This window comes from Danio rerio, chromosome 20, assembly GCF_049306965.1.
Source record: "Danio rerio strain Tuebingen ecotype United States chromosome 20, GRCz12tu, whole genome shotgun sequence".
NCBI classification, from domain to species: domain Eukaryota; kingdom Metazoa; phylum Chordata; class Actinopteri; order Cypriniformes; family Danionidae; genus Danio; species Danio rerio.
This window is the reverse complement of record NC_133195.1, coordinates 51735464-51754332: the sequence shown is the minus strand read 5'-3', so window position 1 is coordinate 51754332 and position 18869 is coordinate 51735464. Positions and strand designations below refer to the sequence as shown.

Genomic DNA, 18869 nt, shown 5'->3' with positions numbered 1-18869 from the left:
ATATATATATATATATATATATATATATATATATATATATATATATTTCTAATAACTGATTTATTTTATCATGACAGTACACAATTTTTTACTATATTTTTCAAAACACTAGTATTCAGCTAAAAGGGCAATTTAAAAGCTTAACTCTGTAAATTAGGGTAATTTGGCAAGTCATTGTATGATGATGGTTAGTTCTGTAGACAATTGAAAAAATAAATTGCTTAAGGGGGCTAATAATATTGACCTTAAAATGTATGTTTTTCAAACAATTGCTTTTATTCTAGCCAAAATAAAACAAATGAGACTTTCTTTCTTTTTTACTGTACACATAAGAAATAAACATTTTTATATAAAGGTAGATGATTGTAGCCATGTTGTGACTGAAAATAGAAATAGCTTAAAATAGCAATTCCTTTATATTGTTTCGTAACTCGTTGTGCACGTCTAACAAGCTCCATCGGCCAATCGATTCTGTCGTTACAGATGAAAGCAAATTACAGATCGAAAATTAGTTCTAATTGCTGCGATTAAATTGTTGGAAACGGGTGATAGCATCTCTCAGCCCCTCCGCCCACTACAGAGCGAGACTCAGCCATTAAATTATCCAGCTATCAGGAGTGCTGGAGTCCGACTTTGATGTTGTTGGTTTAGAGAAATGGCGGGACTCGATTATGGGCAAAATTAGAGTGGCAGGCAGAGCGGGAAGGCGCCGCAGCGTAAAGGGTCAACAGAAGGAGGGCGGGAGCCAGTCGTCTTTAAGCAACATCTAACTGCCTTTTCTGAGAATAATCGGTTGTTTTTGGAAACAGCTGACATAATCTGATAAGTTTGTATATTACTGAAACATTTTTAGGCATGAAATAATTCAGAATCAAATGTGTCTGGCTCCAAACTGTTGTTAACTTTCCTAATATTATTTGGACTATTTGCTGTAGAACTTTAACTGTAGATGTTAAAAAGTTGTGAAATTATAGCACAGGTCTGAAATGTTATTCGACTCCATTTGGGATTCCTTGAAATCTCTAGCGCCACCAAGAGTTGAAATTTAAAACTATTTTTTGGCCAAATCTTATACAAGGCAAGTTTATTTATATAGCACATTTTATACACAATAGTAATTCAAAGTGCTTTACATAAACAGGAATAAAAGACGAGTATAAGACAATAAAAACAACAAAGAATAAAAATTAAACATTATTAAAAACATTACAATGTGTTAAAACAGGTTTTAAAGGAATGAAAAATAAAAGAAAGACACAATAGCGTGATCTGTGGGACGTAGCACAGTGCTCATTCAGTAAAGGCACAGCTAATGTGCCTAATGTTGGAGCACATCTGATCATTTCTGGAAGCTGATTCCAGCAGCGGGGGCGCTGTTAGTAGCTGAAGGTGGATTCACCCTGCTTTGACTGAACTCTTGGAATTTCTAATTTACTCGATCCTAAAGATCTTAGTGATCTGTTTGTGAGCATATCTGTAGTGTATTGAGGCTATTTAGTGATTTATAGACAAGTAGTAATACTTTGAAATCTATTCTGAATGTAACTGGGAGCCAATGTAAAGACCTGAGGACAGGTGTGATGTGCTCTGATTTCCTGCTTCTGGTCAGAATCCTGGCAGCAGCGTTCTGGATGAGCTGCAACTGTCTGACTGTTTTTTGGGAAGGCCAGTGAAGAGTCGGTGACAGTAATCCACCCTGCAGCTGATAAAAGTCTTCACTTGAGACAAAATCTGATTCTTGTCATGTTTTCAGGTATGCTGATTTAGTCACGGCTTTGACATGACTACACTGTAAAACCCAACAGTTGACCTAATCAAATGAAATGAGTGTAGTTAACTCAAGATTGACTGAAAGTTAACTCTACTCATATCAAACTCAAATGTTTTTTTGCAATCGGTTTCCTCAAATGGTTTGAGTTACCTTAATTTTTTGGGTTTTACAGTGTACTGAAACTCATATGTGACTTCAGAATCACACCAGGATTCTTGACCTTATTTTTTGTTGTTTGACCTTTAGAGACAAGGTACGCATTCACCTTGAGCACCTCATCTCTGTTCCCAAACGCAATCACTTCAGATTTCTCTTTGTTTAACTGAAGAAAATTTTGGCACATCAAACTGTTAATTTCATCAATGTATTGGCAGAGGGTGTCTATGGGGCTGAATAATGAATTGTAGTGTTTAACTTTAAGAAGGTAAAGATGAAATCTAAAATGTTGATACGTATAAAGTTAAATGTTTATTTTACTCATCGTAAAAATGTTTTTTGTAAATATTTAGTTAACTTTTCTAGCCATCTCAAACTGATGAAAAATAATAAATAAACACAAACATTTTGGTTGAAACCAAACAAAAACTTTTGTTGTTATGACTTTCATTCATTTATTTTCTTTTCGGCTTTGTCCCTTTATTCATCACAAATCGCCACAGCAGAATGAACCACCAACTTATCCAGCATATTTTTTACACAGTGGATGCCCTTCCAGCTGCAACCCAGTACTGGGAAACATCCACGCACACCCACTCACACACATACACTAAGACCAGTTTAGTTTATTCAATTCACCTACAGCGCATGTGTTTGGACTGTGGGGCTCCACGCAGAAATGCCAACTGACCCGGCCAGAGCCAGCGACAGTGCTAACCACTGAGCCACCATGTCGCCCTGTTATGACTTTTCATAATATAATTCATATTCACATACACATTTACAAACACATAAACCGTAAATATTTTTAAAATACTCCTACTATTTAAAATAAGTTTCTATTTAAACATGAATTTTCATTTCAGTCACAATCCTCATAAGTTATATCCTCATTATAAAATGCTGAACTGCTGCTCAAGAAACATTCCTTTTTCTTTGTAATATTGATAAATGATGTTTGCCACTTAATATTTTTGTCTTTGATTAATAACAAAGTCCAAAAGGACACCATTTATTTGAAACAAAAGTTCTTTAAACATTATTAATGTCTTGCTGCTCACTACAGTTTCAATTCTTTGAGAAAAGTGATCCCACATTTTATTTATACACTATTAGTCCTAGATATTTAATGCACCTTAATGTAAATAAACCATAGGGGAGTTCAAATGTAGCCCTTTGGGTTTGTGGCTTCCATTTCTGTTCTGTTAATAGCCCACCTTGGTAAATGCGGGTCATCAAAAGACGTCAGGAAATCCCCAGTTTTATCCAGGGAAAGGCTCATCTCCGAGTATGGATACTGAGTTTGGCTGGGCTGCCGTGAATTCCCTGTAGCCACAGACAGTTGGAGAGGCACTGATGCACACCGATCAGAACACAGCATTTGGGCTGGAAGATCGGAAAATGACAGGGTGAGTCAAACCAAGGGGAAGAATGGGTTTCCTGTCGACAGAATATTCCTGATCCGCAATGATAGCACAGGAATGACTGTCCACAATCAGGCCCCTGGAGAGGAAGTCTCACTGAACAACATCTACAGAAGACTCCAGTGTAATCCTGTTCATCTAAAGGGACACAAAAATGTTACGTTTAATGTCAAAATATTCCAAAATGTTACCAAATTAGTGGTAAGAATACCTTAGAAGAACCATTTTTGGATTCCCAAAGAGACTTCCAGTGAAGAGTTCTTAAGGCTGGTTTATATTTCTGTGTCGAGTGATCGGCGTGACCCACAGCACCTGCCTTGCATTTAGCCATCCATTTATACTTCTGCATATGGTTTGTGTTGCTCTGCAATAACACTTTTAGAAGTTTTTATGTTCCTCTGTCCTTTCTTCGTGGGTGTTTAGTTTTTTCTGAACGCTACCTTAAAGGGTCACGAAACACCAAAACACATTTTTTGAGCTGTTGACAGTCGTATATGTGTCCCACACTGCTAAAAACACTATTAGGACACCTATATTTCACTAAAAAGTGTAAATTGGTTGTTTTTGCGTTATTTCAAGCAAATTCGTACTTCCGGTTTGAAACAAATTTTTGAAGCTGCGTCACGATCATGACATAATAGCGTGTATTCCAGCGTGCAGACTGGACGTCTGTGCCAGAGTGTGTCTTATTACGTCTTACAGTGTGATGCATTAAGGCATGAGTAAGGCTTGGTTCAAACCAATCAGCGCGCTCTATTGTGCAACTTCATTAATATTCATTACTATCATCGTGTTTACACGACAGAGACGCCACGTTGTGTTGGCAAAACAAGCGTGAAGTGTTGCTTTTATAGTTTGCTGCAGTTAAGTTTCGTTTTCATTTTCTCTCTGTGAGAGCTCAGAGTCACGTCTGGATTAAACACCATCACTTTCTACTGTGTGTCTGTGTGTGTGTATTTTGACTCTGAAACTCGCGCGTGCCCAAATAGACACTCCCACACCATCCCACTTTTCTTCCTCCGACACTCCCCCCTAAACAGAGCTGGACACGCCCACTTTTCTGACTTTTTCCAAAGTAGAGGTGTGAAAACACCCTGCTGAAACGAGGGGGTTTAATGGCCCTTTAATGTTCAAGTAGCTCAAACTCGCTCATTCAGAGGCAGAAACCATCAGACGTGCAACTACTTTAATCATAAGGTAAACACAAATCAACATTTCCATCTGGAGCTCCTTCATGAACTTGGCATTTGTATATGGAAGGCAGTTGGGGCCAAAACGTCTGCAACAAACGTGTTTGATGCAGACGTTTTGGCCCCAACGGCCTTCCATATTTGTAAACAATCGCTACATTCAGCACTGCCCACACTTATCTGTGCTACCAAGCCGACCAATCACAGAGCTTGCGCTGCGTGTGGTTGTGACGTGTAGTTACATTTTTGAGATGTGTGCGTCAGCATTGGCGAGGGCTATGCAATCCCGCAAAGGCTGCGCTGGACCATTCGCGTGCTCTTGACACAGAAGCATAAATCAGCTTTTAGAGTGCACATGAAATCAAAACTAACGATATTGATTTTGTTAGCTCCCATTGCTAGTTTTGCGGTGTAGTTTGCCCTTGTAATGTAAAATTTGAAGTCTGAAAATGCACTTCCTGTTTGTTTTGGGTTAAATTCTCAGATTAAAGGAGTCTGAGGTATTGGGCTGGCTAACATACTTAACCACACCCCTTATTATTACGAATTTTAACAACAAACAAGCACATGTTTTATTGTATGCATAACCGCGCTCATGTCATGCTTTAAAAACCTGCTAAAATAAAAACCGCTAAATTTCGCAGTCTATAATCCATAATCATAACTCCTGTGCAGCAGACCCACAACATACTGACACCCTAAATACCCTGTCAGTAATGTCTAGTGGCTGGGAATGGGCTTTGTGCAGTGTCTGCTATAATGTTAATGCTGTTTTTGGTGTGTTTACATAGATGAATATGGCCACTGTGTTAAAAGCACAGTATTACGATCTTATTACCACATTAGATAGTTATGATGACATATGCATTGAGTGATTTCATAAACATAAATACCAAAAAATAACTGGAATAATTACAGCAGTCGCAATGGTCTGATATGAAGCAAGAGATCGCAATGACATGTGATGACGTGTGCAGGTGCTGTAGTGCTGTGCAGGGCCAGAGTGGGACTCATTTTCAGCCCTGGAGTTTCAAGCCACACCGGCCCACCTCAGTTCACGACTGATTCCAATTCAGTTTCTAATGACACTATCGCATCTTTTTCAAGAAAACAGCTGCTTTAGAAATTCAAACGTTCAACAGCCCTAACAGTATTATATGTCTTAACAATAAAAAATAAAAAAAAGATAGTTATAATTTTTCAGGTGAGATTTGAACACGGGCCAGCAGAGATGTCATGCAATGTGCTTGCCACTAGTCCACAATGGCACTGTCAATGGGAATAAAAAATAAGTATTGACCTGTGACCCGTGAGTGATGGCTTAATGATTTTTCCTCCCTTTTTAGATATCTGATCAAGTTATGTCAGATTTTTTTTAATGTAGTGAATCATCTGATTTTCATTGAGCAGGTGTATTATTCATTATGTTAATTAATCGAATTCTTATATTCACTAAGGTGCCGCTGTTTGGGTCGAATCATGATAGTTACATCATCATTAACGTTAGTTAATCTGCAGGCTGCATTTTGCTCATGGGGCTGCGAGAAAATAAATTAAAAGAGCGGCGCTGCGGCAAAATAATGAATAAAAAGAGTGAAGCTATGGTCAAATAAATAAATAAATGAAAAAGTGTGACTGCTGAGAGTGCAAGCAGCTAGGGACACCGGCCCTCGCGGCCAAAAAACAGACCGGCCCACCGGGAATTCTCCCGGTCCTCCCGATTAGCCAATCCGGGGCTGGTGCTGTGTCAATGCTTAGAGTTAAATTTTAAAGCCCGTCCCCTTAACACTCTGTTTTAAGGGCCAATGGGAAGGGGTAGGGGTACAAATATAGAATTGGGATTGGGCCTTATTCTCTAAGACTAAAAGCTTTTCTGTTGGACTCAGCCTAGACAAAAGAAATGTAATCTGTCTTTTTGTAAATAATTTTGTATTTTATGTCCATATGTATCATTTATTTGTTTGATTATTTGTTATTTTAATTACAATTTGACAATTTATCTTAGTTGACAATTTAATTTATTTATTTGAATCATTATGATTTTCATGTGAGTGTCAGGATTTAAATTACATAAATGATGGACATTGTCTTATTACTGTATTGTACATTTCTGACATGTTTCACACTAAAAACAATCAATAAAATATATTTGATCTTTATTTTTTAAGTACCAACTTCATGCATGTTTTGTGAAAAAAATATGTTTTTATTTTTACATTATTAAATTGTTTAGTATAAAACACATTGTTATTGTTCCAATATTCCACGATTCCAAATGCTGGGAGGCCAAGCTTGCTGTTACAGGGACACCTCTTCTCTCTGTTTTGTCTGTGGCCATGCTCCGCCCCCTAAAAAACTTATTTATTAAATCTTAATTTCCAAAAATGGACACTTATGACTGGTTTTGTGATCCAGGGTCACAAATGAGGAAAGAATTAAGCGATTCAACATGAGGATAATACACAATAATGGCAATTTATACAAAAGTATTGCTTAGAAAAATTAGAGCTGTCGCCTTACAGCAAGAAAGTCACTGGTTCAAGTCACGCCTGGGCCAGGTGGCATTTCTGTGTGGAGTTTGCATGTTCTCCCAATGTTTTTTGTGTGGACATGTGCTATAAGTTAATTGGGTAAACAAAATAGTGTACACTGTAGAAAAAAAAATTCCGTAAAATTTACGGTAAAAAAAAGGCAGCTGTGGTTGCCAGTACTTTACCGTTAAAAACACGGTACAAACCGTAAAAGTAATTTTTCATGTTTACTGTAAATTACCATATTTTATTAATTTATAGAGGTAATATGTCTGCATTTTGAATGATCAACATTTACACATCTTTTGTTACACAGTTAGACACGTTAGCACACCCACATGCTGTGGTGATGAGGAAGTTACATAATGAGCCAATGCTCATCACAATCAACTTTTCCCACAAGCAGAAAAGACCATCAGCATATAGAAGGTGCTCAGTGTCATTCACACAGCTACTAAACACCAGTATGGTAACACGCATAAAATTAAAGTCATGAAATAAACATTGTTTATAAACATTAGATGTAACATAAATCTCTAATGTGCATAACTGATGGGGAAACAACTAAAAAGATCCATATTAATGTCAACCAAATGCATAAAAAGTGATGTGCCATGCAGAGAATTCTGGGAAAGTCAATTTACGGTTATTCGCCGTATATATTAAGGAAAAATACCTTTAACCAGGTTACAGATTTGTACTGTAGCATTTTTACAGTTTTTTACCGTTGAAATCACGGCCATTTTTTACAGTGTATGAGTGTGTGTGTGTGAATGTGAGAGTGTATGGGTGTTTCCCAGTACTTGTTTGCGGCTGGAAGGGTATCTGCTATGTAAAACATATGCCAGAATAGTTGGTGGTTCATTCCACTGTGGCAACCTGCGATAAATAAGAGATAAAAGCCAAAGGAAAGTTAATGAAATGAGAGCTAGAGACAGGGAGGAAAAGGAAAAGGGCTCTTTTTAACTGCATTCAAGTGTTTGCAGAAGAGAGCTCTCTAAGATGCAGTCTGGACTGAGACGATACTCGATAAATAATACAAATCTCAGGTCTGAATTCTGATATTTACATTGTCTCTAATCCACCCTCAAAAGAGACCACACCTGTGGCAGTGTGTCTATTAAACACTCATCCGTGGGGTAATGATGTTGTGATTCTTTCTGGTTGCACTTGTATGTCACTAATAGCTTTAGCGTGGGTGTTAATACTTACGCCCATACTTCTTTTCAACACCTATAAACCTGTAATACCCACATGCAGGATTTCTGTTGACTCTGAATAGACTTCAGCATGCTCTTGTGTGTGTGTGTATACACACATACATCTATGTTTTGGTTACTAAAGTACACCTAAATATTTTTGTTACTAACATTTCATCACAGTGACACCTTTGCCAGACAGGATAGCAAGAAATGGAGACAGAAACACGTTCAACCCTGTTATGATTGTATTTATGTTTATATTTCTTAAATTTTCACATGAAACAAATTAAGGGGCGACGCGGTGGCACAGTAGGTATCGCTGTCTCCTCACAGCAAGAAGGTCGCTGGTTCAAGCCTCGGCTGGGTCAGTTAGCATTTCTGTGAGGAGTTTGCGTGTTCTCCCCGCGTCCGCGTGGGTTTCCTCCGGGTGCTCCGGGTTCCCCCACAAGTCCAAACACATACACTATAGGTGAATTGGGTAAACTAAATTGGCCCTAGTGCATGTGTGTGAGTGTATGGGTGTTCCCAGTGATGGGTTGCAGCTGGAAGGGCATCTGCTGCATAACACATATGCTGGATAAGTTGGCGGTCCATTCCGCTGTGGCAACCCTGGTTAAATAAAGGGACTAAGCTAAAAAGAAAATGAATGATTAAAAAGTAATAAGACTGAACAGCAACTTAAAGACAAGGATATTAATTTTTTTACGAGGACTTTGGAATTTTCTAAATGTGGTATATTGTGAATTCACTCATTCATTATGGAAATGTATTCACAAATGTACTCTCACCGGCCACTTTATTAGGTACACCTGTCTATCTGCTTGTTAACACAAACTTCTAATCAGCCAATCACATGGCAGCAACTCAGTGCATTTAGGCATGTAGACATCGTCATCAAGACGATCTGCTGCAGTTAAAAATGAGCATAAGAATGGGGAAGAAAGGTGATTTAAGTGACTTGGACTGGTTGTAACATGGAATGAATGTTGGTGCCAGGTCGGCTGGTGTGAGTATTTCAGAAACTGCTGATCTACTGGAATTTTCACACGCAGCCATCTCTAGGGTTTTCAGAGAATGGTCTGAAAAAGAGAAAATATCCAGTGAGCGGCAGTTCTGTGGGCGCAAATGCCTTGTTGATGCCAGAGGACAGAGGAGAATTGTTGAATTTATAATAATTATTATAATAATTGTTATTCCATAATTGTCTTTTTGTTTGTCTTTAAGAGACACTTAAATTACCCCTGAATCTCTTTGGTTAGATTTTTGGATTTATACATTATTTCAAAGCCTTAAACCTATTTTTTGAATAATTTCTTTATTTCTAAATGAATATTGGAAGTAAAAATTCCAGCTTTACTCGTATTAAGACAGAAATGTGTCACTCTACCTTTATACGTTAAAAGAGACAAGACATGATAAAGCAAAAAAGGATATTTTTTTAAATAGTCATGTTAATAAAGGCTTTTTATCTTTTTCCACTTATTTTCGAGTGCCTTGGACTTATTATTTTTTGTCTTTGGGTCTTTTGTTCGTCTTTATGACATCTATTTATTACCCCTAAAGCAATTTTTGTTGGATTTTTGGATTTATTCATTATTTCAAAGCCTTAAACCCATATTTGCTGAATAATTTATTTATTGATGAATGTAAAAATCCAGTTTTACTCATTTTAAGATGGAAATGGGTCACCACCTTAATATATTAAAAGAGACAAGACATAATAAAGCAGAAAAAGCACATTATTCCAAATAGCCATGTTAATAAAGGCTTTTGAAACTTTTTCACATATTTTTTTAGTGCCTCAGACTTATCTACCTTGTCTTTGAGACTTTTGTTTATCTTTATAAGGCACATTAATTACCCCGGAAGCACTTTTTGTTGGATTAATTCAAAGCCTTAAACATTTTTTTATAATTTATTTATTTATACACATATATGGGAGGAAGAAATCCAGTTTTACTCATTTTAGAAATAGATAGAAATGGGTCACTTCCCTTTTATATTAAAAGAGACAAGACATAATAAAGCAAACAAGTACATTATTTCAAATAGCCATGTTCATAAAGGCTTTTTATTTTTTTTCACTTACTTTTCGAGTGCCTTGGATTTGATGGTTTTTTGTTTGTCTTGATGAGACAAATTAATCACCCCTGAAGCAATTTTTGTTGGAATTTTGGATTTATATATTTTTATACTTTTTATAATTGGATTTATACTTTTTTTATATAATTTTATCATTCATAAATGTTTATGGGAGGTAAAAAATCCAGTTTTACCCATTTTAAGATAAAAATGTGTCACTACTTTTATATATTAAAAGAGACAAGACATGATAAAGCAAAAAAGGATATTTTTTTGAATAGTCATGTTAATAAAGGCTTTTAATCTTTTCCACTTATTTTCAAGTGCCTTGGACTTATTATTTTTTGTCTTTGGGTCTTTTGTTCGTCTTTATGACAATTTTTGTTGGATTTTTGGATTTAAACATTATTTCAAAGCCTTAAACCTCTTTTTTAAAAATAATTTAATTATTGATAAATGTGTATGAGATGTAAAAAATCCATTCATTTTAATCTCATTGTAAGATAGAAATGACGAGACATAATAAAGCAATAAAAGCACATTATTTCAAATGTTAATAAAACTTAATTTTTAGTGCCTTGGACTTATTTTTTATTGTCTTCATGAGACACATTAATTATCCCTCTAGCACTTTTTGTTTGATTTATAGATTTATACATTATTTAAAAGCCTTAAACATATATATATATATGTTATAAGTATATAAGTTAGTGGTTCATTCCGCTGTGGCGACCCCTGAAATGGAGACTAAGCTAAAAGAAAACAAGTCTTATTACATTTTTTGCTTCATTTTATTTTTGTGCTCCTTTTTTCTGTTTTTGCCCTGGTATGTTTGCCCTTGACTATCTCTTCATACAAATTGCAATAAGAAAAAAACATGTTCACCCCACCGCCACTTTGATTTCAGTTTAGCTCATTATCAGATTAAAAGAGGCTGGATTGTGCATTTTCTATATCCGTATTTAATCTGAACGTCTCCTGGGATTAACCCACAGATCCTTTGTCCAGTAAGGGGTTTTCCAGCATCTCATTTTGGGAATGTTTATGTAACCCTTGCAATCATTTGGGCTGTTTGTTTCGGGTCCAGCCGGTGGTAATGAAGCCAATTGAACTTAACTGCAAAGAAACTGTTTGAAAGCTCTGTTTGTTTTCACTCAGTCTTATCGAAAGATTTGAGAGCAATTACACTTTGATATAATTGCTGTTAGATCTAAACTGACTGCGGTCATCAGAAAACACGCCAAGAGCTTTAACGGGGGGGGGGGGGGGGGGGGGGGTGGTTATAATCGTGGGTGGCAAGGACTTCCAATGCAGAAAGTTGAAGTATCTTGTGCATTAAGTTTTCCAAGTTTGATATTTTATGGCGGCATGGTGGCTCAGTGGTTAGCACTGTAGTCTCACACCAAGAGGGTCACTGTTTCAAGTGCCAGCTGGGCAGTTGGCATTTCTGTGTGGAGTTTGTATGTTCTTCCCATGTTGGCGTGGGTTTCCTTCACAGTCCAAAGACATGCGCTATTGGTGAAGTGAATAAACTAAATTGGCTGTAGTGTATTAGTGCGTGTGTGAATGAGTGTGTATGGGTGTTTCTCAGTGCTGGGTTGCAGCTGAAAGGGTATCTGCTGTGTAAAACATATGCTGCAGTAGTTGGTGGTTCATTCCGCTATATTCTCAAATTCTCATATTTTTTATTTTCATATTTCATATTTTTGCTAAAATTTAAGATTAGAAAATACTGAAATTGCACACTTAAACTTATGCACATAATTAAAATAACCCAGGCTCATTCCGATTACGTAACCTTATATACATTTCTGGAGAGAGCACAATAAGTCCCCGGAGCTGTTTTTTTGCAGTTTTGTTTTCACGAATCCACCAGAGGCCGCTGTGTACGCTTTTTCAGATCTCAAAATTCTGTTGTGAGTGCCATTCGCGCCTGCTGTTCTCGAGTAAATCCACCAGAGGCCGCTGTCGACTCACTGACTGACTGACTGATTTATTGACTGACCAACTGACCGATTCCCCTACCCTCCTCCTTCTCTAAACCCAACCAATAGTGTTTTAAAAAGCACAAATTGACCTAAAGTCTAAAGTCCACCGACCAGGGCTTAATTTGTGATGGAACACGCCGGATCCGGATCCTCATTTTACCGATCCCCCTCCTCAACCGCCCTCCACCCCTGTCCACTGTTCACTTTCACTTTCTGCCACAACTCCTCAATCCTCTTCATTTTCGTCTGTGACAACCCCCCACTTTACACTTTCGTCAATTGTCCGTTATACGCCTCCTCCATCCAAAGCCCCCCCTCCACTTTCCTGCGTGACACCTCTCCATCCTCAGGTAACATGTCGGCTTCATTACCCCGATCTGTTCCATGGACCTCACAATTCACAAATTAAGCACTGCCACCGACGGACATGTCGAGCTACCAGATAAACTAGTAACAGTGGGACAGCCATCTATATAAGCTGTCAGCTGGTAATCGCGAAAAGAAAACATCATACCACCCCATAGCTTTCATTTTAAAGATGAAATGCAGCCATACGTACTTCTGGCTACATAATTCATGATCTCCAGAAATATAAATAGGGGTACGTTTTCAGAATGAGCCTATGTTGATTAAAATAACTATATATAGTTAGTCTTTTGTTGTTATCCCTCCTGTATTTTTCCCATAATTTCTGTATAACAGAGAGCAGATTTTTTTCGACACATTTTTAAAGATATTAGTTTTAATAACTCATTTCTAATAACTGATGTATTTTATCTTTGCCCTGATGACAGTAATATGTGACTAGATATTTTTCAAGTTACTAGTGTTCAGCTTAAAGTGAAATTGAAAGGCTTAACTAGGTTAATTTGGCAAGTTGAGGTAATTAAGTCACTGTATAACAATGGTTTGTTCTGTAGACAATCAAGAAATATATATATACAGCTTAAGGGGGCTAATAATATTGACAATAAAATGTTTTTTAATTTAAAATGCCCTTCATCCAAGCCGAAATAAAAACAAAGAAAATTTTCTCCAGAAGAAAAAAATATTATAGGAAATACTATAAACAATGTCTTGCTCTGTTAAACATCATTTGGGAAATATGTGAGAGGAATTCACAGCAGGGCGAATTATTCTGACTTTAGTGGTGTAAAAATGAAGTGAGTTAATTAAAATTCAGACTTATAATCATTCTATTCTCTATGCGTGTTTTGAATCAATCAGTGCATGTGACTTTTGCACACTCTGTTCTGTTTTATTGGTTAATATTTCTACCCATTAAATGCATCCCAGCAATTTTACGCATAAAGCATTCAGGGTCATAAAAATTTAGTATTGTGTAATGCTCAGTGTGTCAGTGAGAGATAGATGCATTAAAATTAAGCTATACATTTTAATTGACAGTGATGCTATAATTTCTTTAAAATAAAAAATAAAAATCATGAACCAAAAAACTCTTTCATAACTGCCCTTAAAATCTAGTATGCATTTTTTTTAGTATGACATTGAAGCCTCTTCGGGACGCCTGATGGTGAATACGTCTTGACTTATTTAAGAAGAAAAATAAATCTGAAAAATAGGGATAAAATTAGGATACCAAGAAAGTTCATTCAATAATTTTCCTTCGGCTTAGTCCCTTTATTCATCAGGAGTCACCACAGCGGAATGAACTGCCAACTTATCCAGCATGTTTTACACAGCGGAGCTTTCTGAATGTCATTGAATATCTTTCACATCAAAAACATTCAAGGAGACTGTTAAGCTGGGATCAATTACACACTCAAATATATTGTAATATTGGAATGTGCATTATTGATTTGACTTTTATATGAAGTTAAAATCAAATCAATCACATTAAGAGCAGATAGAGTTTCTCCGTTTATACTTGTTAAACTCTAAAAAGCAAATATGTTATGAGTGTTTACAATCAGAAATTTCTTCTCAGGCTTTAAGCTAAAGAAATGTTTGATGAAATTCCAGACACAAAACATGTTGCAGATACTCATACTAAGGTAGCTTTCTGTTCAATTCAGATAAATGGCTTTTAAAATGATGTAACAATAATAATATGAATAATAATAATAATAATAATTAATAATAATAATAATAAAGTGTATTTCATATTAGTTTTATCAATTTTAAAACAATAGTAGTATAATTAAATAGGAGGAAAATAAGACGCCACAAAATATGACTTGAAAAAGTACAAAGCCGTCAGTGGGTCGGTATCTCAAGGTATCACAAAAACTAAAGTTATCTCTTGTGTTTACTAATAACTGTACGCTGTAAAAAGCAATTAGTTTATTTTACTTTAAAATGGTGAGTAAAACCCCTGCCTTAAAGCTTAGCCATTCTTGTCTTGTTTTTAAGATGATTTGTACAGAAATTACAGGTAAAACAACTTTGTGGAATTAATATCCATGTAATGAACGCTGGTTATGGTGCGTTAGCTCATTTTAACTAGCTCGACTAGCTAATAAATCTCCATATGTAGGCTAATAATGAAACATTTAAAAGACATGAACTGAAAGCAATGACTCACTTACATTTTTTAAGTAAACTTGTTACTTTTAAGGCAATGGATTTACTCAACTTTTTTCAAGTAATTGCTTTTTACAGTGTAAGTGTATATGCACTATTTATATTCTTTTAGAAGTCTGTAGCTAAAGAAGTGCATGTTAGTTGGTTATTTTAAAACAGAGATGCCCAAACTTGGGCCCGGGGGCCAAAGTTGGCCCATGGTAACCATGATTTGATCCGCCATCCCATCTGAGAAGAGAGGAAGAATGATGGAAATCCCTTCTTGATTGTCAATTCAAATGTATTGCAACCCTTTGTTTGTTTTATTGTTAAAAGCTATCTGAAATTTATTAAATGTTTCAATTAAATGGTGTAAATTAATCAGGTTTTAATTCAAATGTACATGTCACCCGGCATTGCAGAGAATTTGGTGAGCAAATCAAAGGCAGATTCTGCTTGATCAGTGTATTCAGCACTAAACTCCACTGTGTTATAAATGTGATTGTTATGTTTTTATTGCAATGAGTTGTCATTTTAAAGTTATACTGCATTAGATAATACACTTAAAGGTGATGTTTTCTATTTATTTTAAAATATTATGCAATAAATTAATTACACATGGCAACTTTACTGTAGTTACCTTCGGCCCACAGTTTTCAATGATATTTTATTTATTTATTTATCTTTTCTTTGGCTCTTATGAAAAAGTTTGGGCACCCCTGCTTTAAAGGAAATCAAGTTTTTGACGCTTTTTTAAGAAAAACTTTAAATGTATTTATATGTTTGACCGACACCTTTGCCATGTTTTCCTATCAAAACAAAACAAACAAAAAGCACGTATCTCAGTTCTGACCCGCAGTGTGTGTTCGGGATTCAGGCGTCTCATTTAGGGGAATAAAAGTGATCATTAGATGCTGATAAAGCAGCACCGACATCTACTGGCGGGAGAGATCACTGCAAGTCTGCAACTATTCAGTGCATTTCAAGCCATCATAAATTAGTGAACGACATCACCGTCATGCGTATCTGATTTAACTAATTTACACAATTACAAGTCAAACACAAGACAGGGAGATTTTTGTCATTGCAAGTAAATGAATATCTTAATATAATAGCATAAGCTTCTGATGTTTTAACAGAACGTGATTAATATCTGCTCTTTATTAGCTAACATCGCGTGTTCTTTGTTTTGTTGCGTTTTTACATGATTTGAAGGCTAATATACAGATGTTAAAACTTTGTGAAATTATTCCGCATGTAGGCCCAATAGTTAGTTAAAGCCAATCATTTACGAAGCACAATGCAAAAGCACTTCAAAACTGAAAGCAAATATGCAAGTGTGTTTAGCATAACTTGTATTGACATCGATAGTCGTCGGCTAGCTCTTTGTTTTTTTGAGTTTACACGATTTGTAAGATGTTTTGTTATTAATATACATGTATGATATAGCTCACTCAAAGCTAAAGAGTGTAGTACTTTGCGAAGCACAGTTTTAAAGTGCTCCAAAAACAGAAAGCAAATATAAAGTGTGTTTAGCTTAACTAGCCTATGCCTTGACATCTCGTTTCAGCTAATCAGCTAACTTAGCCATTCTTTGTTTTATTGCGTTTTTACACGATTTGTAAAATACAGTAACTTGTTAAATTAATCTGCATGTCCCTGCTGAAAAATCCAGCTTAAACCAGTCTAGGCTGGTTGGCTGGTTTTAGCTGGTCGACCAGCCTGGTTTTAGAGGGGTTTTGGCCACTTCCAAGCTGGTTTTCAGCCATTTCCAGCCTGGTCTTAGCTGGTCAGGCTGGGAGAGATGACCAGCTAAAACCAGCTTGACCAGCCTAGCCAAGCTGGGAGTCCAGCCAAAACTAACTATATCCAGCTTAAACCAGGCTGGTCTTATTTGGATTTGGCCGTTCATTCTCCAGCCTGACCAGCTAAGACCAGACTGGAAATGGCCAAAACCCCTGTAAAACCAGGCTGGTTGACCAGCTAAAACCAGCCAACCAGCCTAGGCTGGTTTAAGCTGGATTTTTCAGCAGGGGTAGGATAATTATTAGCTACCTTAAAGCTGAAGTTCTTATTAATTTACGAAGCGCATTTCAAAAGTGCTTCAAAACTGAAAGCAATGCAAGTGTGTTTAGCATAACTTGTATTGACATCAATAGTCGGCTAGCTCTGTATTGTTGAGTTTACACGATTTTTATTATACGAATGTTTTGTTTTTAATCAAAATGTAGGATAATTAGCTCGCTCAAAGCTAAAGAGTTTAATACTTTACGAAGCAAATTTTTAAAGTGCTTCAAAAACTGAAAACAAATAAGAGTGTTTAGCTTAACAAACTAGCCTATGCCTTAACATAAATGGTAATTTCAGCTAATTGGCTAGCTTAGCCATTCTTTGTTTTGTTGCGTTTTTTACACGATTTGTAATATACAGATGTTAACTTTGTTCAATTTATCTACATATATAACAATAATCAGCTGACTTGGCTAAGGAGCTTAATATTTTACAAAGCTCATTTCAAAACGGAAACTATGCAAGTGTGTTTATCATAATTAACCTGCCTTTAGTGCCTTGACACCTTAGTTGCATTTTTATTTACACAATTCGTAATTTACAGATTTTATCCTTGTTAAATTAATCTACATGTAGGATAATTAGCTCACTCAAAGCTAAAGAGCTTAATTTTATTAATTCATTTTCTTTTCAGCTTAGTCCCTTTATTGATCTGGGGTCGCCACAGCGGAATGAACCGCCAACTTATCCAGCATATGTTTTACGCAGCGGATGCCCTTCCAGCTGCAACCCAAGAGCTTAATTTACGAAGCACATTTTGAAAGTGCTTCACTGAAAGCAAATATGCAAGTGTGTTTAGCATAACAAATTAACCTTATGCCTTGACATCAATGGTCGTTTAAGTTCATTCGGCTAGCTTAGCCATTCTGTAGTTGCGTTCTACATAATTTGTAATATATCGATTTTAACTATGATAATTATTAGCTCAATGATTATTATTAGCTTATTAGGGCTACAGCCACCCTAAAATAGGCCTAGAAATGCCCATGGGTGACACAGTGGCTCAGTGGTTAGCACTGCTGCCTCACAAGAAGCAAGAAGGTCATTGGTTTAAGTACCGGCTGGACCAGTTGGCATTTCAGTGTAGCTTGCATGTTCTCCTCGTGTTGGCGTGGGTTTTCTCTGGGTGCTCCGGTTTTCCCCACAGTCCAAACACATGCGCTATAGGTGAATTGAAAAAGCTAAATTGGCTGTTGTGAAAGAGTGTGTATGGGTGTTTCCCAATACTGGGTTGCATGTGGAAAGGCATCCGCTGTGTAAAACATATGCTGGATAAGTTGGCGGGTCATTCCATTGTGGAAACCGCTGATGAATAAAGGGACTAAGCAGAAGGAAAATGAATGAATGAATGAATTGTACCTCTATAGCATTTATATCCGACCACCAGCAGTGACAGGACCAAGTTTTGATGTCTGAGCAGAGTGTCCCAGAGCAAAAGCATGATCAGACTCGATGCACAGTTAAGTTCTGGAAAATCACTTCAGTCGTGGTCTTCTTTCAGGTCTGCCTGGTGCGTCATTATAAAACTCATCCAGCGGTTGTCCATCTTCCAGCTCATCGCAGACATAAATCTTCAGTAATGCAGAACTGGTTTAGCTCTTTATTATGAATACGCTCTGAAGATTCAGCCATGCATTTTGCACTTTTCTATAAAAGTCTTGATAGAAAAGCTCATTTCAGATGATGACTGGATTTTAGAGGAAAGATGAAAGAATGCAACCGTTATGAAAAATCGTCCTGTAAAGCATTTATCAGTAAAAAAAGAAGAAGTAAAAGGCACCTGCAGGTACATCAGGATCATCTTGTGCGGCCTAAACAGCCTGTCTTCACATGGAGCTCAACGATCAGCCAGGGAATTGAATGGAAGTTGTAAAAATAGATGAAAAAACTCCAGAAAGAGAATTCATCCTCATTTGGCTGTGACGGTGGTCT

General features: G+C 36.6%; 1 protein-coding gene across 2 annotated transcripts in view; it reads right to left on the bottom strand.

The window, feature by feature from the left end:
• Positions 1–2078: 2078 nt before the first annotated feature.
• mei1 (meiotic double-stranded break formation protein 1) overlaps positions 2079–18869 on the bottom strand; it is a 93895-nt gene continuing 77104 nt past the window's right edge. For both annotated transcript variants that reach the window (XM_073933720.1, XM_073933721.1), the window contains exon 30: positions 2079–3489. In XM_073933720.1, coding sequence (XP_073789821.1) covers positions 3445–3489 — 45 coding nt within the window. In that variant the 3' untranslated portion in view covers positions 2079–3444. The remainder of the gene's footprint in view (positions 3490–18869) is intronic.